The 21,949-nt window shown below is 40.4% G+C and overlaps 1 protein-coding gene across 3 annotated transcripts in view; it reads left to right on the top strand.

The window, feature by feature from the left end:
* WASF1 (WASP family member 1) overlaps positions 1-21,949 on the top strand; it is a 44,546-nt gene that overhangs the window by 12,866 nt on the left and 9,731 nt on the right. For 2 of the 3 annotated variants that reach the window (XM_083497804.1, XM_083497805.1), the window contains 2 exons: positions 12,467-12,625; positions 16,551-16,685. In XM_083497804.1, coding sequence (XP_083353930.1) covers positions 12,493-12,625; positions 16,551-16,685 — 268 coding nt within the window. In that variant the 5' untranslated portion in view covers positions 12,467-12,492. Of the gene's footprint in view, positions 1-391; positions 451-12,466; positions 12,626-16,550; positions 16,686-21,949 lie in introns of those variants that run through there. The other variant, XM_083497803.1, reaches the window with a different exon arrangement.

The following is a 21,949-nucleotide window of genomic DNA, read 5'->3' as shown; positions in this document are numbered from 1 at the left end:
CGAATCCCCACGACGGGGTGAGCTCCGATTGCTCGGTCCCTGCTCCTGCCAACCTAGCAGTTCGAAAGCACGTCAAAGTGCAAGTAGATAAATAGATTCTGGCGGGAAGGTAAACAGCGTTTCCGTCTGCTGCTCTGGTTTGCCAGAAGCGGCTTAGTCATGCTGGCCACATGACCTGGAAACTGTACACTGGCTCCCTCAGCCAATAAAGCGAGATGAACACCGCAACCCCAGAGTCGGCCACAACTGGACCTAATGGTCAGAGGTCCCTTTCCCTTTAATCCAATATGGCAATTCTTTAACAGAAACAAAAAAGTACCACAATGGCAAAACATTAGTAGTTTTAGTGAGGGTTTTGTGTTTTTTTACCCTAGGTGTTTTTTGTTTACAGAATGAAAATTTTGAATTACACATGTCTGAAATTTGTGGACATTGGCTACAGCTGTGCAGGTGACCATATCCTAGTAGCTCTGCTTCTGTGTAAATTCTGCAATGAAAAGTGACCCTGGTGTGACTTTCAACCTAGTTTATGTGGAAGAAAGTTCAATCACCCAACACAACTTTTTCTCCACTCCTCCCCTGTCCCTTAAAGATTGTAAATGAGAGCTGACTCACACAGTGCATCTGCTGTTGGGCTGTAGGTGGCGGATTGAATGTTTAAGTGTCCCCACATAAAGATGCTAACATTTCAAAGAGAACATTAGGGTTGGAATTCTTCTCCTTGGGCAATGAGATCACAATCAAAGGAGAGGCTACCCAGGGAAGCAAAAGCTTTAAACAGAAGGGGTGGAGCACAGAGCATTCACAGGAAATGAACAACTTGGCACAGAACCACAAAATCTATTTAAAAAGGCAAAAGATACAATAATCATGGCTGTGACCCACTCACAGCTAGTTTTGGTTTGGCAAAGAAACATGATTAATAAACATAAAACACTTAAAGATTTGATAATCATCACAATTGGGGTCAGTAGAGACTGGGTGTGGCCAGGTTGCTGCAGAAAATAATTGTTTCTTTAGCTGCTTTTTGTTTCTTTGCATATCGGGCAAGAATAATTGAATTTTTCTTGTTCTTTTTTTGAATGCCTAATGTTCTGAACTGCACTCTTAATAGGTTATAACATGACTATCATGCTTCCCTGAGCCTTTCATTTTCATTTTGCTACATTGCACTTCTTCCCACAAACTTGTTTATAGCTGTGTGTGTGTACACTTACACTCTTGTATGCATACCCATATGTTTACGGATGCATCTGTCAGCTGCAGATAGCATTTCATGTGCCTGAGAAAAGTGTTCTTTGACCCACCAAAGCTTATGTCCAAATACTTGTTCGTCTTGAAGTTTCACTGGACTACCCCCCACCCCCCAGGATTAATTCTTGGCTTTTTAGACTGCTGTTGAGTCACTAATGGAAAATCTTTAAAAAGAAGGATGTGTTCCAGTTTTGAGTTGGTACACCGAGTACAGAAGCATCCATATACACCAGCGAACCAAGAGGCTGGCCACGTGGTACTGTCTGCTCTTATATTTTGCCCCAAGCTTCTACTGTAGATACGCCATTCTCTGTTTTATCATGGCCATGCTAGACATGTACCTCCAGGGTGAGCTGTGTTATAGCAATGACAAAACTGTTCTGTGCCTTCCAGCAGGGATTCCAAACTGCTCAGGCAGATAAAGGCCCTTGCATGCAGTTAAATCTTGCTTGTAATGCATTGAAGGTTTGGCCACATTCAATCTGTAGCTGAGGAAAGTCTTGCTGGTAGAGAGATAGGATTTCTGAGAGACCTCTACAACAGCCAGTATCCTCCTAGATGTGTCTATCTCTTTGCAGCGCTCTCTCATTCTTTAACCTCCTGTTAGACAAACTTACCCCAATTGCTGCAAAGGTCTGGGTTGTGCACACTTGATTTTTATATTGAAGAAGGGAGGTGGAGATTTTTAGACCTTGAAGCATATTGTGCAGTCCGTGGATCAAAACAACTGTGCTGCTTTGGTTATTTCCCTTAATAGACAATGTATTTTGTGCTCTCCTCCTTTTTTGTTATTGTAAAAATAAGTTTTCACAGTTGGCGTTTTGTGCAGACAAAATCTTTGGATTCAACCCAAAATCACCAGCTCAGGTTCTGAGTAATAACAACACGTGCTTTATTCCTTGTTATTGGAAGGCATGGGGGAGAGAGACAAGAAAGCATTTTCTATTAAAGAAGCTTTTATGATGCAGGGAAGAGGGCATCTAGAATTTGTCACAAGAAGGTAAACGATACTACAAATAAGAGAATAAACAAAAATCATGCAAAATCATAATACATGATATAGAGCCAGTTTTTCTGAAGGCAGCCTTAGTTTTCACTGCCAGCAACAAATAACAGATCTTGCTTTCTGAATTCTGGTTAAAGAAATAACTGCTGCTCCCCTGCTAAGAACAGCAAAAAAATCTGGGAAACTTGCCCCAATCCTTCTTTTAGCCATACAGAAGATACCACATTCTTCCTTTAGCCATTTTTGTGTTTGTGGTCTCTGCACTGCTGGAAATGTGCATATGTAAAGCTACCTACAGAAGTGTGTGGAGCTTTAAGAACAAGGTATTTGTAGCCCTGGGCAATAAGATGGATTCTTCTTTATGCACAGATAATGTGTAGAGTAATATTTATGTTTCTGTGGAAATTTTGAATGTGGCAATATTCATTTTGCTGATATGGACATCTATATCCTTTATTCACAAGAATATTGAATCCTATGCCATAGAATATGTATTTCTGGCCATGCAGCAACAAGCTACTCAAGCTACTATGTTGGTCATGGAACACACATTCACTGTTTGATTTTGTTCATGCAGAAGCCTTATCTTTGCTGCTCTTCATATATTGATGTTCAGTTTGCATATCATAGTTACCACCTCTGTTGACTACAGTACTGCTTTTTCTGTGCAGGAATGATTTCAGTCATTTGTAGGCCCTTTGTTACCATGTCCCCTTACTGCTGCTTCCCTGAGCCTACATACAGTGGTGCCCCGCAAGACGAATGCCTCGCAAGACGGAAAACTCGCTAGACGAAAGAGTTTTCCGTTTTGGAGTTGCTTCGCAAAACGAATTTCCTATGGGCTTGGTTCGCAAGACGACAATGCCTTGCGAGTTCCTGTGGGTTTTTTCCCCTCCCCCCTTTTTCTAAGCCGCTAAGCCGCTTATCAGCTGATCCGATCAGCAGATAAGCCGCTAATAGCGCTAATCCGTCAATGGGCTTGCTTCGCAAGACGAAAAAACCGCTAGACGAAGAGAATCACAGAACGGATTCTTTTCGTCTTGCGAGGCACCACTGTACTGTACTACTGGCTGACACTAGAGAGGGTGGGTTCAGGTTCATCCCTCAATACTATTACAGCCACAGAGTCAAAGTTCATATCAGAGAAGTAGGCGTGGGGGAAGCAGGGGAGAGAAAGGAAAGTGGCTAGAAAGTGAAGCATTGTCCTTCAAGTCTGGCCTTTCACTTGTTCCGCATACTACCCCAGCACAGCCTCTTATTTATCAAGCAGTGATCCCAAATGGAAGTGGGAGTGATTCCTAGGGGAGAGAGACAGAAATGGTTGATTCTTTTTCCTGCCAGTGCTATAGGAACTGGAGTCTTTTTTAGTTGCACCATGAGGCAAAAGAGAAGCAGGAAGAGGAGAAAAAGGGCTAAGATTGGGTTGTGTAATTGTGCTGTTAAAGCGTGCGCACAAGGATAAACAAAAATGGTGGCATCTAGGTCTAATTTTGAGGGTTGCGGTTGGCAGTGGTTCAGTTTGTGTGTTGGGATGAGGCCACTGACAGGTGTCCAACCATGCCAGCTGCTGAGGAGAGGGTGGCCCTCATGTTTCTTAAGGGAAAAAACCCCACATTATTTATTTAGCCCCACCCATCTGACTAGGTTGCATTCTGGGCAGCTTCCAACAAAATATAAAGGGACACAACAATTATTAAAAGCTTCCCTAGACAGGGCTGCCTTCAGATGTCTATGAAAAGTCATATAATTGTTTGAATTTTTGACATCTGATGGGAGGGCGTTTCACAGGACAGGTGCAACTACCAAGAAGGCCCACTGCCTGGTTCTTGTAACTTCTCGCAATGAGGGAACTGCCAGAAGTTCCTCAGAGCTGGGCCTCAGTGTCAGGACTGAATGATGATGGTGGAGGCACTCCTTTAGATGTGTTTGCACCTGGCTTTTGACTACTTACAACCAAGTGAAGATGCCTGGGTGTCAGGATGGCGCCTGACATCTCCACCATCTGGAGGTTCATGCCTACGGATCATTTGATCTGGACCGTTTTTACACGCTAATACCCATCTTGTAGAATTCTATCAGTTATATTTTATCTGCATAATTAGAATGAATTTCTGGAACCAAAATGCTTTTTCTGTGCAGCCTTAGCAGAAGCAGTCACCATTAAGAAAATGAGGTCAGAATATGCCGATATATATGTGGACTCTCCATGGATTTTTTCTTTAAGGTCTGAAAGCTCTTAACCTGGCTCAAGGTTGTCATCTGAACTAACCAGATATTTAACTGAGAATCAATCATAATCAGTCTGTCATATGAAAAATAAGACTTTAGAGCCATCTTGCCCCAAATTGGCAACTAGACATTCTGTTTTGACAACTGTAACTCCTTTTAAGGAGCCATTTGGTGTCTAGGTTATATACCTGAGTTTCTGACACTGTCCTCAGGTATATAGGGCCAAACTGTTTAGGGCTTTAAAGGTCAACACCAGCACTTTGAATTGTGCTCAGAAATGTACTGGAGCCAGTGTGTGTGTGTGTGTGTGTGTGTGTGTGTGTGTGTGTGTGTATATATATATATATTAGGACTGGTGGTATGTGCTCCCAGCAGCCGCTCTTAGTCACCAGTCTAGCAGCCATATTCTGGATTAATTGTAGTTTCTCAGTAACCTTCAAAGGTAGCTGTACGTAGAGTGCATTGCAGAAATCCAAACAAGAACATCTCAATTTCTTCCCCCACTCCCCAATCTTGAGAAGCTGAAGAATCTTAATTTTTCATATATGTGGAGCATACTAAAGTTCTCAGTTTTTTGAGGTTGCAAATATATGTACAAAATATTGGTGTGAAAATCAAAACCTACCTATAGTGCTTCTTAACATTGTCATATATATTATGTAATTCAGTGGTACTAGATTTGTTCCTAGTAACAGCCGCAGTGGCGGATGTTGGGCTGTCAAATTTCAGCAGCTCCTTCTGGAATGCTAAAATTCAGCATCACCCCCACCTACCTCTCTTGCTCCGTTCTACATCACTGTTGACACGTCCCCTGTGGCACCAGTGTCCAGTGCAGCCGAACCAGTTACACTAGCCTAAAATTGCCTCTGGCAGCAGGGCTGGTTCCAGAAACATTTCTAAGCAGTAGCAGCAGACATAATTAACAACTGGGAAGGGGGGAGGGAATAAACCTTATCAGTAATGGACCAGCAATCCTATTAGATTCCAAATAACTATACTGTCTTGTAAATCTGTCTGGTTCCAATTGGCTACTTTGAAGGAGGAAGAGTTTAAGAACTGGTGCTATTGCTTCTGGGTCAATGAAAAAGCTGTATGCCCACCTTGGCCTCAAGGCAAAAAACCTGTTCCCTAAGAGCTAGAAGCTCAGTGGAATGAGGACACACCCATGACTTCTGTCCAGCAGGTAGATAGTTTATACATGTGACAAACTGTGCAATACATTGGAAATTCCTCACCCTTCTGGTGATTTTCTACCTTCATATCAGTTTTTTGTAATTTATTGTGTTACTTTATTTGAGAACTTGGCATTTCTTAGATCAAACAGTGGAGGGGCAGAGGCCTCCTCACCCTGTTGCCTTACTCAGCTGCTTAACTTTTCTGTTAGTTTGATCCTTTGTTTCTGGGGCCAAGACACTGTATCAGCTGGAGCTCCCTCTAGTTTATGGAGCTGGCTTAGTCTCTGTGCTAGCTACCCTTAGCTGCTGCTGAAGCCAATGAGATAATGTGGTCGGACTCAACCTCCAGGTATTAGGAATTTGAAAGGGTGGGGGGATTTAGGAAGTGAGGTGTGGACAATGGATGTCGACCAAGAGGTATGTGGACAGTGAGTAACTAGTCATTGATGCTCTGTTGAGGATTCATTTTTTAAAAAAGAAAACTAAATAGGTTTTACCTGGTTTTAAACTGAACTGAATGCTGAAATTTGAGTCTCCACAGAGCCTTATCTAAAAGCTATGCCTATGTATGATTCTAAACTGACTCCCTCTAGCTAGGTTTGTATTGTGTGGAACTGTATTGGTGAGGGTGAGGGGATTATTCCTTCTCCAAAGTTGGGATTTAGTCCAGTTTTTTTGTTTTGTTTACTGTGGTCCTTGTAGTTTCCTTGCTAGGGTAGAGCTGAAAACTTTTGGTGAGAGAAGTTTGGAAGAGACATTCTTCACTCGGTCATAGCAGAGTTAGCACAGTGGCGGTTGCTTCATGCACGTTAAAACTTTGTTAGATTAGCATCTGGCCACATCCATCTTTAAACAAACGTTCCTCATGAAAATACTTCAGCTAGAATACATTACAGACTCTTAGCTTTACAAATAGGTGAATGTTCTACCCACAGTTTCCAGAAATTACAGCAAACAAGTCTCCATCTGCTGGCAGTAAAATGAAGTTGAAAAAGGTTCCAAACAGCTTAAGTCTGAGTAAGATACAGCGACTGGCAAATTTAATAAATAGGAGAAAAGAAATTAAAAGAGAAGAACTTGGTTTTCTTACAAAAAGGATCATGCAGTCTTTGGGCTAGCAAAGATGCAGACTTTAAAATCTCTTTTGGAGAGATTCAGTTCACTTGCAGGATCAGCTGTGGTGGGAGCCAAAGCTGCATGGTTCCTTGCTTGTTTCAGGAAGCAAGAAGAGGGGGAAACACAGAGGTAAAAGCTGCTGGGAGCCATCTATGGGACACTCACTGGCAACATGACCTCAGGGCTTAGGTTAACCCTTCTTATGCATGCATTTGTGAGTCAGTAACTACATCTTTACCTGCACCACACCTGGTGCCACGTAAGATGTCAGGTGTGAGGCAGATGGGTATGGTTTGGTGGGCACGGGCCAAAGATTTCTCACCACTGAGAGTAAAATGTTCAGATTTGGACCTAGAAACTAGCCCCAACCTGAGAACTTTAGCAATATACAGTGGTACCTCGGGATGCGAACGGGATCCATTCCGGAGCCTCGTTCACATCCTGAATGGAACACAAGACGTGACGGTGCGTCTGCGCGTGCACGGGTCACATTTTGATGCTTCCGCGCATGCGTGTGACATCATTTTGAGCGTCTGCGCGTGCGTGAGCGGCGAAACTTGGAAGTAACACGCTCCGTTACTTCCGGGTTGCCGCGGAGCACAACTCAAACGTGCTCAACCAAAAGCACATTCAACTCGAGGTATGACTGTATAGAACAGCAGGGTAAGGTTTCAGTAAAGGTGTTGCTTTTTCCTTTTCCACTCCTCATCCTCTGCAAGAGTCAAACCATTCTACAAAGCACTTATTTGTCATGATCCTATGATCCCATTTGTCTTCAGTGGACAAAGCTGGGGATTCAAGAGGTGTAGAAGGGGTTTCCCCTCAGAACTGGCCCTATGTTTTTTTCCTGCAGCACAGCTCGAACCTGAGGAAGCCATTTTGCAGTCTTTGGATTCCAGGCCTGAAGCTCCAACAGAACCAGCACCCTTTGAGTCAACAGCTAGTGATCTTGATGAAGTCTCTTTAACTGATGAGACTTCATTTACTAGAGGTGGAGGTAGTCCTGCAGCTTCATCTAATGCTAAATCTTGGTTTGCTGTTCAGCAAACCTTGCACAGAACTATCCAAGACATTTACTGATTTGCTTGGACTTTGCCTTATCAGAACCTGACTTTGGCTTTGCTTGACTCTTGTTTTATCTGAACCTGAATTTTGTCATGCTTGATATTGTCTGACTAGAAGTTGAATTTGGACTCGCTTGATTTTTCCTTGTAAATTTGTGCTTAGCACTCTCGTCCTGCTTGAGCTCAAACCTCACCCAGCTGAGACCACCATCTGAAACAGACAATTATTTTGCTGTTCAAGGTCTTTGTGGGGAAACACCTCTTAGGGGCTGGTGTTACACTGCAGCATTTTGTTGCAAGTCTTTACTTCCATATTCAGAATTTGCATTGCAGAATAGAAGCCACACTTATTCAAGTGTTTGTGTTATTGCAATAGCCAGAATTTCAACTGAATGACTGTGCTATTCATTGTAATGTCAGAATGATAAATATGGGACTTATTGCTATGGCAGTAGTGTCACATGATATTAGTGTTTTGAATCAAAAACAAGCACATTGCAACCTAATGGGATGCTATATATGACTACGTGGTAGCAGTTTTTCAACACCTTAGGTTGCAAATAAATTTTATTGTAAAATGGTACTCTCAAAAGAGCAATTACTTCATTTAGTTTGAAAAAACTGATTTAAATATAATTTACTTAACATCTCATCACATTCTGAAAATTAATAATAACTTGTATAGCTAAAGGTGTACTGTGAGTACAAACTTGAAGTAGGATAGCAATATTTCTCAACAATGGAGCTCAGAATTTTAATTTGATAAAAGAATGCTAGTTTACATATTGCTAACCTTTTAAATAAAATTGCAGACCCTTCTGCACAACCCAGCCATGGACTCTCTAGGGCACATTTTGATTTTCAGTAGAAGATTTTAACCCTGCCAAAAATATATCTGTATAGGATATATTCTGAGAACAGCTGGGAAGAGCACTGCCCCTGGTTTGGCTCCAGTTCCATGTTCTGTTGCCAATCAGTACCTCTTTCATTAATTTAGCATTACTGTATTCACATTTATTTACATAGCACCATTAACATATATGGCTCTGTACACAATTAAAGGAAGTAAATCTACCACAAAGCATGTACAGTCTAAAACTATGAATAAACAATACAATTAAAATAAGTTAAAACGTACTTCCACATTTTCAGACTCTAGATCCCCTCATCACACAGTAGTCATAAATCAGCCCTTGGAGAGTGATAACAAGTTGATCACTGTAGTAGTAGTAGTAATGGATTTCTTGTATCAGCAGGGGCTTCACCTAGATTACCTTTGAGATCCTTTCCAACTCAGTAATTTCTTATATCTAAAACATTTTTAACTTTTATCACTTAAAAAAGCAGTTGTTAATTGGAGTTATAAAATATAAAACTTGATAAATATATTTAGGAAGCTGAAAATTTCTTGGGTAATATCCAGTGTTGGTTATACTCAGAGTAGGCCCATTAGAATTAATGGACTTAAATTACTTAGCACTGGATAGTACTAATTTCTAAGCAACTGATTTCCTGTGATCTTAAGGAATGTTAGGCAGTTTTTTATATAAGAGAATAGCTTAAATAAAGTAATTTTTTAAATTCTATAATAATTTTTCAAATGAATCTAAATTAAGTATATATCACTCTTTGAATAATCAGCAAATTAGGTCATATATGATATGAAGGTTCCTAGTGACAGACCTTTGAACAATAGATTTCATTTTGTCTGACATGATTTATTATTTCATTAGCTTCCAATTTCCAACTTGGATCTTCAGTATGGTCAGTACAATGAGCTGCACACATTTATCACCCCCGCCGCAAACATCGCTTCTTGTTGTCTGTATGTCCTAGCCTAGAATTTAGGAGTTATGGTTCATCACCAAATATATCCTGCTCCATTTTTTAAAAACCAACCTTCACATTTCTGAAGAAGAGGGGGAATTGTGAGCACGAGGGTGAGTGTCTCTTTGAAAAGGCAGCACTATTAAGGGAAGACACTGTGTGTTGAATTCCAGGCCGGCGGTCCATTCTGCAGCATCAGAATGACAGGAGGTGTTCAGTATGATTAATGGAATCACAGCTCTGTGATTGACTAGCCCGTCTGTGCTTTCTGTGTATTTAGAATTCTGCCACTGATGACTAATTGTGAAGTTAACATTACAGTGGAGGTTGAACTGCAGTTTTTTTGTTTTTAATAGCAGAGTGAATTTGTGCATCCCTGTTTTAGCTGTTAAAGTTTAGGTGTAAAATAAATGTACAGTACTAGACTGCATTTTGCTATTTATAGGAAATAGGGGACTTTTTGAATTTGAAATATATTCTAGACTACCTTTAACATAAATTGGTGTGCATTTTATTTAAACTCAGATTATTCAACTGTTGTCTGAATTTGAAAAGCAAGTTATCCTTAAGTAGTGAAATGGATTTGAGATTCCAACTGTACACAAGCAGTGTTCATAAAAAGTAGATTTTTGAGAAGGAAAGCCTTCACAGAACTCTAAAAATTATAATTTATTAATGATGTAATTATATCCTTAGAAGATACAGTTTGTTTAAACTATTCACTTTTTTAGCTTTAAAAAGGGATTGGTTATCTATGGCTGTCAAGAATACAAAGAGCTGTTGTGATCAGCCATAGAGCTTTTGTGGCTGTATGCTACACGTAGCAGCAGCGGAGAGATAATGAATAAGCTCAAAGTGAAATCATTTTGAAAAAAATAGGACTAAAAAAAAGCAGTTTTATACTAAATTACATTAATTTTTATTTTGGGGAGTGCATATAATGGGAACAAAAATCAGCCTGTGTACTAATAGATGCACTTCAATGCAGTTTTTTATAGGTTTAACTCACCCTAAAGTAAGCACAAATCCCCACTGATTTCAGTGGGAGATAGCTGTGCATTTACTTAAATTTCCCATTAAAATAAATGGAGTTAAATGTGCTTAGCTGTAGCTGGATTGTGGAACAGGTATGTTTTTGAAGAATACAAAAACATCAACACTGTCAGAAATTTGAAAGTGTATTTGTTACTATTGTACTGAGTCTTGTAAGCCACACAGTGAGAGCAATGTGTTCTGAAAGGAGAGTTAACAATTTTTAAATCAATGAATAAAATAGACTAGAAATGTGGCTAGACATGTTGTAGTTTTTAATGGGTACAATATATTTTTAGGGCTATTCTTGCTTTCCCTAACTTGAGACAGAACACTAAAAAAATCTATTTGTTTTTAATGTAATAAAAAGCACATTATTTAGTGACCTAGCCACCATCATCCATGCCTTGGGTAACTTCACAGATTGACTAGTGTAATGCTTCTAGACAGGGCTGCTCTTACTGTCAATTTCAAAACTTCATCTAGTACACAATGCAGCCAAAATGGAAGAAGGTTTTAGTTAGATTCATACGCACAAATATGAGAAAAAATAATATATATGTAATTTCTCTAAAAGTATACATGTTAAAGAGACAGAACATACGGTGACAGTATCTCTTTAAAAGAAACAATGATAAACAATGATAAAAATTAAGTGGAATGTAAACTAAATTTAATGAATTTAAAAATAGTATTTTTATACATTTGCGTGGGGGTTGTGTTCTGGATCATTGTGCCATGGCAACAGTTGTACGCAAGACCATTCCACCCCCTTCTGGTGTGGAAAACTATACAGTCAATACTACATCAGAATATAACTGATCCGACACCAGGCAGAATTAACATACCAAAACTTAGGGTATGTTCATATTACTGCTTACTCTGCATCCAGTTTTCTAATTGGATTGGAGCAGATTTGAGGATAAAGCACATCAAACAGAAATATTTGTCAAGAAATCATAGGGTTGGTATGGATTGTAGCTAAAGTCGGCCCAGTATACCTGAAGGAGCTTCTCCACCCCCATCGTTCTGCCCGGACGCTGAAGTCCAGCGCCGAGGGCCTTCTGGCGGTTCCCTCACTTCAAGAAGTCAAGTTACAGGGAACCAGGCAGAGGGCCTTCTCGGTAGTGGCGCCCGCGCTGTGGAACTCCCTCCCATCTGATGCTGATGCTGAATGCAGCAGTGGGAGCACATTAGATGTGGAATAAGCAGTAGTATGAATGTACTTTTAGCAAAGGTACCCATACTTTCAGTGGTCACCCCTGGTGTTGGTTGCAGGATGAAGGATCAAGGACAATGGAATATTTACAACATCCTAGTTTTGAAGACTCTTGATTTGAATTTCATTCAAATTCTGGATGAAAATCATTATTTAATTTTTGCGCTTGCTTTTGTAGTTATATAGTAACTAAAATGTTATGCAAAGAAAACCATTTACAAATAGTTTCTCCAGTTGTTAATTCTTTATTGTTAATCCTATGTTACCTGAAAGTAAGCCCCATTGTACATAGTGGACATGCAAAGGTCATACTGTTCACTTTTCTTAAGAAAAGTATTTGTGGCATTAACAACTACATTTGTAGCATTCTCAAGTAAGGGAAGTTCAAAATGAACAGCAGTTGAAAGAAAAACCATTTTGTAGTTCTCTTGACTTTACATTACTGTAAAGAATGTATATAATGTCTAATTTTCCCATTATCAATAAGTGAGCAATGATCTTGGTAATTAAACCATGTTGTAATTTATCTCCTGTCTTTTCCTAGGTGTGCTGTGTCATCGATATCTCAGGATGCCACTGGTAAAAAGAAACATAGACCCTAGGTATCTTTGTCATACAGCACTACCACGAGGCATCAAGAATGAACTGGAATGTGTTACAAATATTTCCTTGGCAAATATAATCAGACAACTAAGCAGTCTAAGTAAGTACCCAGTATATTAAGGGACAGTGCATTTTGAGCTAATGTGTAATACAGCTGCATTTTATGGTTAAACAAAATAAAATTACTCTCTTCAAAACAATTAATTCATAATGTTCATCCCATCTTTTTTGAATCATTCCAAAATGTTATATGTCCCCATCAATTGTGCATTTAACAAAATGTATGATGTGTAGTTTTATTGTTGACTTTAATGATCTTAAAGGAACTGAACTGGCAGTTTTGCAAAGTTTATATAAAGACTATAGAACTCAGGCAGAAATTTCTCTCTGTACTCTGCCAACTTGCTATGTGTCTGATCCGCTATTTTGAGGATAATATTGGGATAATACAACTGCCATGTATATGAACATTTCTCTGTTGGAGAGGCCCCTTTTATGCCCTTCTGCCTTTCAGTAATTTTCACTCTTCATTTGGTTTTTGGTTTTTTTAAAAAACTAGATTTTAGTTCTGTACATATTTCGGGCCGTTGTACTACTTATGGAGCACAATGACAATTGTTAGTGAATATTAGTAGCCAACATGTGCAGTTGCCATGCAAAACATAGATATAATAAGGCTCCTGCTCAGTAGGCTAATAGTGTTAACCTTACCAAAGTTAAAGGGACTCGACTGATTTAATAAAAGAACAATTGACTTTTGAGACTGGTAACCTAAAGCAGAAGATTGGTAGCTGCACACAATTTTAAGGAGAGAAGGTTTATATTCCACCCTGGGGAAAGCTTAATGGTAGAGGCTGCTCCCAAGACATCCTGAATAAAGAGGAAAAGCAGGAAAACAGGTGGTTGCATATGTTTAAATTAGAGTAAACAAGAAACAAACCACTGATTTAATGTTCAGAGAAGGGGGGTGGGTATGGGATATTATTAATGGTAAATTAATGGTAAAATTCAGAACCACTTTTCAACTCAAAAAGGGTCCTCAAAAATATAATTGAAAAATAACACTATACAAATAAGCATAAACTACAAAATATTTGCAAAACACAGATTGTGTAAATATGAACAATATAAATAGATAATAGTATTTTGGAATGTTTTATGTGTTTGCATGAGTACTGTTCTAGTCTATCATGCTTATATTAAGTAGGCAGTAGAAACCTCCAGTCCATGGGCCATGCCATTTTGGGTGGCCATGCCCAACCGTCACTCACTTTATATCATATGACATCAGGTGCAGGATGACTAAAGTTACACCTGCAGAGGACAATCAGATGCCTTAAGAGTTTGCACCCAGTTGTTTCTTAGCAGCCCTGGCCTACTGTTTTTACATGGAATCAGAGCCACCTGGTATCATATGACATCAGATGATTGACAGATGTGGATTGGCCACTTTTTTATCCAGTCCATTGGACAAAAGTGGTTCTCCATCCCTGTCTTAAGTGTTTTGTCATAAACCTTAGGGGTACTGGAAGTAGTCTATATGACCTTTCCTATGTAGCGGAAGTGAAAAAAGGAAACAATAAAGCTTTCCCCCTTTTCTATATTAATTTTAAATGAAGGAATACTTTAGAACCCTACAGCAATCTTACTGAAATGTATTGTTTTTCGCTCTGAGCTGTAACCACTTCAAAAGGCTGTCAGGTGGAATATGGTGCCTGCAGTACTGGCCTGAACTGCAACTGTTTCTAGTACATTTTAACCACTGTCATTATCATTTTCCATCCTGTGTCAGCCAAATGCATCCTAAGGAAAGCCGCACAGAGCTATAGCATGTGCATAGCTTCTCTAATAAATTAAAGTCTTCAGCTTCTTCAGGATCCTTGACCCAGAAGTTCATTATGACTTAAATTAAAAAATGAGTATACATCTCTTTTTTCAAATATGCTTATCTGGTGTTTTTATACTGGAGTATTTGACTGAGTATTAGAATAGGGGAAGGCTCTGTAATGTGTTTCTCACTAATTAAAAGTTGTGTATGTGTGTATGGTTTCGTTTTGTTTTTAATTGACCACTTTAATTCAGTTCTCTCCAAGTTGGGAGAGATGATAACCAGCACATGCATAAGAAATCTACTACTTACATGGATTATTCAGTGAGCTGCTGCCCTGTTCCCTGCATTACCACATTGAGTATCATGTCTTAAATTAGGTGATCACTCTGGAGTTTCAGGTGTACAGAGATAATATCAAATTCCAGATTCTTCTGCTAGTTAAGAGTTTTGCCAAATACCACTGAGACTGTAGCTGTGGCCTGGATAAGATCTAGCTTTTAGCCACTAGTGGTTCCATCTATATATCATTCTGAGTAGCGAAAGCAAGCACATGAAAACGTATTAACAGCAATTGCACTTCCATTTGTTTCTAGGATTTATTGCTCCCCCTTCACTATGGGTGCCATACAGCAATATAATAGTTCAATAATAAAATCAACTAAAGCATTTTACATCTCAATAGGGTGTGTCTTAAATATATATCTTAGCTGTCAAAGGCCAGGATAAAGAGGTGTGTCTTCAGCATACAGCAAAAGCTGTACAATGAAGACACCAGGCACACTTCTCTGGAGTCAGAATTTCACAGCTTTAAGGGCTGCCACAGAGAATGTCCTCTTCCATGGCCACTAGGTTGGCTCCTCTTCCATGATTAAGACATACATGATAGATGTTTTATTACCAGCAGGCCTAGTGTTTAACACACTACCACCATGCCAGTTATGAACTATCCCCCTGAAAGATTGTCAGAATGGGAGCATGAGCATTTTCTTCAAACATTAACTTTGTTCCTCTGGTGGACTGTCAAGTTTCAGCGGTTGAGAAGTTCAGTATATGTGCAGGTATATTTCAATGCATTATATGGTTTTGTATCTTAAAATACTACAAGGCGAGCATTTGAGGATAAAATGGGATTGCAGGATTTGAGATTTTATAGAGGACAAGCTCTCTGGTAAGCCTAGTCACAATTATCTCAATAATGATGGGAAAGATCAAGGGATTTTTTGAACTCATAAGGAAGTACAATTTTTTGTGTAAGCTATGAGCCATTCAGTGACAGGAATTAGCTTTTATATTGCATGAAACCATGGGATGTAGCAGGCTTTAAATATAAAGCCTGTTGGGAGAGAACTGTAAGTCCCAGTGAAATTCTTCAGGCAAATAAACAAGAAGTGACATTTTGAAATATATTATTGTATCTTTTTCAGGTTTATAATTACATATATGTGCATTTTAAATAAAAAGAAAGAAAAGATTTCTATCAAAATGTTTGTAAAACATTGATGATTGAGACACTGAATGCTTGGCCAAGATAGTTGCATTTAAGGTTGCATGGCATTCAGTGTTTAAAAAAATAACAAAATGCTGTGCAAGCAGCCATTACAGACCTGTGCCACTTTCTTATTTTGGGAACTCTGCTCTGGCAACCTTAATTGCATTAATTTTGATACAGCAGAAGACTGGCAACACTCCAGATTCAAAACTGAATCATGTAGTCATTGAATCCATTTTATTTCATTTGCAAATACATATTTAAACACTTCCTTCCATGGTTGTCTTATGTGCATTTCATATTTTTAGAGTGCTACTGATTACTGTAATTCTGCCGTGGGAATAAAGCATCAGGTGTCTTGTTGCACCTGGGAGAACACCGGGTAATAATGATTGAGAAGGGAAATAGGGCATATCCTGGATGATAAAACAAAAATGTAAACTCCTAAGAACAGGGTCAAGCTTCTATTAAGGAGAATTGCAATGTCTTAACTTTCTTAAATTGGCAAATTTTGATAATAAACAGATTTACTAAGGTGGACAATGAAGCCACTGGATTGGGTAATTCCTCCAAGTGACGGAGGCAGGAGCAAAGAATTATGGGAGACAGGCTGATGTAAGAATGCCCTATATCAAAGAATAATTTAACAAATTTAGCTGCTTGTTCAAATTCTTAACCCTAACTTTTAAAAACTTTCCTTTGCAGGTAAATATGCAGAAGATATATTTGGTGAGCTTTTCAATGAGGCACACAGTTTTTCTTTCCGAGTGAACTCTTTGCAAGAACGTGTGGACCGTTTATCTATCAGTGTTACGCAGCTTGATCCAAAAGAAGAAGAACGTAAGTTTTTATGTAAATAATATTATGTGTGGTCTTGTGGATCATATCAGCCATAGTTGCTATTAGTAGTGAGCATATCTGGTGTGAGATGCAAAAGACCAGAACAAAAATATTTGGGGGAGGGAGATTCTAACAGAAATTGGCAGGGCGTTGTCTGAATCTGCGGATCTCCTGATTCATGGAGCCTTATGAGGCTTCAGCAAAGACCTACCAAATGTTACTGAATTGTATCAGCACTTAGAATCTCTCTGACGCCAGTGATAGTCCAGATCAGAGCTTTCCAAACTGTGTGTCATGACACGTTAGTGTGTCAGCTGCAGTGTGTAGATGTGTCGTGCAAACACTCCCCACGCTCGTCCCCGGGCTTAAAGGGGGTTAGTTTAACCTCTGGTTTGCTAGTAAAACTGAATTACTGTGTCACGAAATGATGCCTGACTAAAAAGTATGTCACCAGCATGAAAAGTTTGGAAAGCTCTGGTCTAGATGAAGGTGAACAAACTGACAGACAAATTAGAAATAATGTTGGCTGGTGCCCCTCTGCTCCAAGGTTATAGGGCAGCCTGCTTGGAATGAGATTGTACTTCCCCAAAATCAGGTTCATAAGTCAGGGGTACTCGTTCTGAGCAGTGATGCCAGCTTTCCAGCTAAAGTTGGATTTCACCATGACATTTCATGCTTTAGTGCTGGGTAGCTAACCACTTTTACCCCAAGAACCACATAGAGGATTGGCCACCTCCCCCTCTCTCTCTCTCTCACACCACTCATACTGTTATTTGTTATCAATTTGTGGGATTTTAAGTAGTCTCTACAAAAATAGTAGGGGCACTGTTTTGTATTTTATGTCTTGTAAACTGCCTTGTGGAGACTTCACTTTGAAATATGACCTAAAATGTTTAAATAAATACTGTAATATTAGTACAGAATGCTGTCTCCAGGCTGTGGGTTAGAAAAGATCATACCCTTCTTTCTTGCTTTGCATTGGCCTACATGTTTGTGCCAAGCTCAATTCAAGATGCTGGTTTAAATGTGTAAAGTCCTAAATAGTTTCAGAGCTGGGTACCTAGAGTTGTACCTGCTCCCATATGTGTCACTGCTTTCCTTTCAACATTACACATCTTAATCTAGGTGTTTCTGCTGAATAAAACTCTATGGAATCTGCTAGGAGTGGGGCCTTTTCAGTTGTAACATCAGTCCAGGGACACCTGTTAAAACCAGACACTTCTATGTTTGTACCAGGCTACATCCTAGCTTTTTATTATTCCAGGCTTTCCTTTGCATTCCTTTTTTAAAAAAACTAGTTGCTGTGGATTTATGAGTCTTGCTGGCTTTTTGTTGCTCATGTGGCTTTGGATATTTTCCTGCTCTTTTTAATTTTTACAATATTGTTTTTTATTGATTGATCAATCAAAATTATGGTGCTATTCTTTATAGCAGGCCCGTCCAACTCCCAAGAGACTGTGATCTACTCACAATGTAAAGACCAGAGTTGTTGAGCTTTTTGGGGGGAGAACACAGTTGTTGAGGGTTTGTTTGTTTTTTGAGGGAGAAGGACAGACTTCGCTCATCTAACACTCCACCAATAATAAACGCACGTAGCGCTAAAGTCAATCACCTTATTCCTCATCGCAATGAGAAAAAAACAGACTGCACCCACATGACGCGATGGAGGGAAAAAGAGAGGGATGTGGGGGCAGAAACATTCATTATGAAGTTTTCCTAAGCCCGCAATTGATAAGAATCCCACGATCTACCAGGGTCACCAGGGGATCTACCTGCTGATCGCGGTTGACCGGTTGGACATGTCTACTTTAAAGGATACATTGTTAGCTACATTGGTTTGCTTTACAAGAACAGTGGACTAATATATATATATATATATAAATTTAAAATTAATCAATCGAAACAAAACAAGTACAATTGGTTGGGAATATATCTCATCCTGGAGTTGCACTCCTTTAAAACCTAGTGTATGCTCTTGGGTGTGCTCTTGGATCTGGGGCTGCTGTTTAGATGCCCACACATTGGTGTGGTGAAGAATGCTTTGTACCAGCTTAGGTGAATACACCAGCTGCATTGTTTCCTTAACAAGAATCATTTGGCCATATAGACCAACATCTGTATAGAAGACATCTGAAGGGAGGTTTTTATGTTTGACATTTTACTATGTTTTTATATGTGCTGTAAGCCAACCTGAGTGGCTGCATACAAATTTATTATTATTATTATTATTAGTGTTTGTATTATTATTAAGTAATGCATGGTAACATGAGAGATGTAGTTTGCACTAGCAGCATGGGCCTAGATCACAGAAGGGCATCACAGGGGCCTAACGCAACCCTCTGCACCTCCTTTGGTGCACCCTGGGACTAAAAAGGGAGAGAATGGCTAACGGATGGATGAGGACTAAAAAGGATGTGGTCACATATGTGTGAAAGAGAGAGAGTGGATGAATAGATGATGGATGGATGAAGGAGAGGGAGAAAAAGAATGGATACTGAATGAATGAATGAATGAATGAATGAATGAATGAATGAATGAGAGAGGGAGGAGTGTTCCACCACTTTTTGCTTTGGTCCTGTTTCCCATCACGGATCTGTAGTCCTTGACCACTTTTCCCAAAGGGAATGTGGCCCTTGGCCCTGCAAAAGTTGTCCAACCTTGGCCTGTGTTGGGCTTCCATGGGCAGAGGTATATCAAAATACTCTGTCCACCCCCCAGCTTCTTTCTTGTTTCCGCAAATGGCTGCAATCACTGGAATGTTCAGTTCACTACTTTTATTAGTAGAGATAGTTTTTAAGTAGGCATTAGGATACTACCAAGTGGGTGTTGTTATTTTTACACTCACTTGAAGAAGCAGAAAACACCATCCTTTGACCAGATGCTAGTACCTCTGTTTCCATGGAGGGCAGTTTGTTTTCTGCCTCACTTGATGAGTAGACTTCTTTTCCCTACTGCTCTTCTGGTCTTATTCCTCAGTTCTATATCCATTTTAACTACAGTACTCAAGGTTAAATACTGGGCTCGATCTCTTCTCTTACTAATTGATATCAAGCTCACGTTGATCTCTGAACTCCAATAATTAATTGTGTAATTGACTACTCCATTTAAATCAAATGCATCCAGTGAATTGTGTGAATGAATTGTGTGTTGTGATTACCCACTCCCAAACTCAAATTACTTCAACATGGGCTGCAAAACTGTATTAATTGGTAATTTCATCAGTTGAGTAACCACTTCTAAAACCAGCCACAGGTTCTGGACTCCTTCCCTGTTTACCCTCCTCAAGCGATAGGCTTATCAGAAGGAGTGCTGCCATAAGCATGCTCTTCTCTAGTCTTCAGGTACATCAGTTGAATTCAAAAGCATGACCAACTCTCAAAAGTATGATCAGCTTCCGGAGAACATGGGCAAAGTGAGAGCAAGTAGGGAGCTCTCCACAACTATCAATACTTCAGACTGGGGCTCAAAAATGGCATCCAGCATTTTTAAGCCCCCAGGGGTGCAGATGTGTCTGTGCAAAACCGGAACTGCCTTATGGAAGTCAGATGTGCCCAGGGTAACCCCAAAAGTGTGATGGTAGCTATGCCACAGACACTTCTTCCCAAAAAGTGAAAACAAAGAAAGCGGCCGCAAAAGCTAGAATTCCATAAATAAATTATCTGAAGTAGAACTCCAAATCTACCACCAATCAAATCCACATTATTTAATCCACACCAAAGTAATGGTTGGGTTGCCACTGGATTAATATATCATTGGAATTGGTTGAATTGTGTATTCCAATAAAAGAGTGACTTTTTGTATTCATCTACCGTATTTTTCGCCATATAGGACGCACTTTTCCCCCTCCAAAAATGAAGGGGAAATGTGTGTGCGTCCTATGAGGCGAATGCAGGCTTTCGCTGAAGCCTGGAGAGCGAGAGGGGTCGGTGCGCACCGACCCCTCTTGCTCTCCAGGCTTCAGGAGAGCCCCGTCGCCAGCCCCGCAAACTCGGGGGACAGCGGGAGAGGCGCAGTGCGCCTTTCCCGCTGTCCCCCGACTTGGCTAGAAGGCTGGCGGGGGGGAGAAGCCTGCTCCTCCCCGTCGCCAGCCCCGCAAACTCGGGGGACAGCGGGAGAGGCGCAGTGCGCCTTTCCCGCTGTCCCCCGACTTGGCTAGAAGGCTGGCGGGGGGGAGAAGCCTGCTCTCCCCGTCGCCAGCCCCGCAAACTCGGGGGACAGCGAGAGAGGCGCAGCGCGCCTTTCCCACTGTCGCCCGACTTGGCTAGAAGGCTGGCAGGGGGAGAAGCCTGCTCCTCCCCGTCGCCAGCCCTGCAAACTCGGGGGACAGCGGGAGAAGGCTGGCGGAGGGCTTTCCCCTCCTCCAGCCCCGCAAACTCCCAGAGCGATGCCAAAGCTGCACGCAGCTTCCACATGGCTCTGGGTCCCGTTCTGGGGGCTGGGGGAGGGGGAAGCTCCGCTTTCCCCTCCTCCAGCCCCGCAAGCTCCCAGAGCAATGCCAAAGCTGCCAAAGCCTGAGCTTCCCCAGCCCCGCGCTTGGGGGGGGGAATAAATTTTTTCCTTTATTCCCCCCCCCAAAAAATCTAGGTGTGTCCTATGGGCCGGTGCGTCCTATAGGGCGAAAAATACGGTATTTTTCTTTCAGAGACTTGTGCTCTTCTCTGTCAACATCTTTCACAGTCAAGTTGAAACTGAAAATGCATGATTCATAGTGTTATTTCCTGCCTCCTATCCAAATACTTTTTATTCATTTTACTCCACTAGACAGCATTTACTTAGGCAGGTGAGAGGGGGAAAATAATTTTCAAATTGCTATGGATTGAATTTCACTTAGTTTGGATTGAACTGATTTAAATGATGAAGTTTGTGCAAATAAATTAAGGTAGAGAAAGAGATGCTATTATGATGTGCTCATTATAGGTAAAGGTAACGCCCCTGCATGAGGCAGAAATCGCGTCCCGCCCACAACACCTCCCCTCTTGCAGGAGGAGAGGCTTAACCAGACAAGGAATATTTTGCATGATTGAAGTGCTTAGACTTCTCTCATAAAATCTAAACAGTCATTTTAACTTTTTATCCAGACATAGGCTTTTGTCAGCCCATTTATTAAAAAACATCCTGATGTTGTCAATAGGAGTCTCTAAATCTATAGATTCAGTGTTAGTGTGTTGTTATCAGGCACCAAATTTTTTTTAGCCCTACCATCTACTCATCCTGTGCTATGAAAATCATGGTGTTCCACAAGACACTGCAGAAAAGTACCTTTA

This window comes from Podarcis liolepis, assembly GCF_965112155.1.
Source record: "Podarcis liolepis genome assembly, chromosome: 3".
Taxonomy (NCBI): domain Eukaryota; kingdom Metazoa; phylum Chordata; class Lepidosauria; order Squamata; family Lacertidae; genus Podarcis; species Podarcis liolepis.
This window is presented reverse-complemented; position numbering and strand designations above follow the sequence as displayed.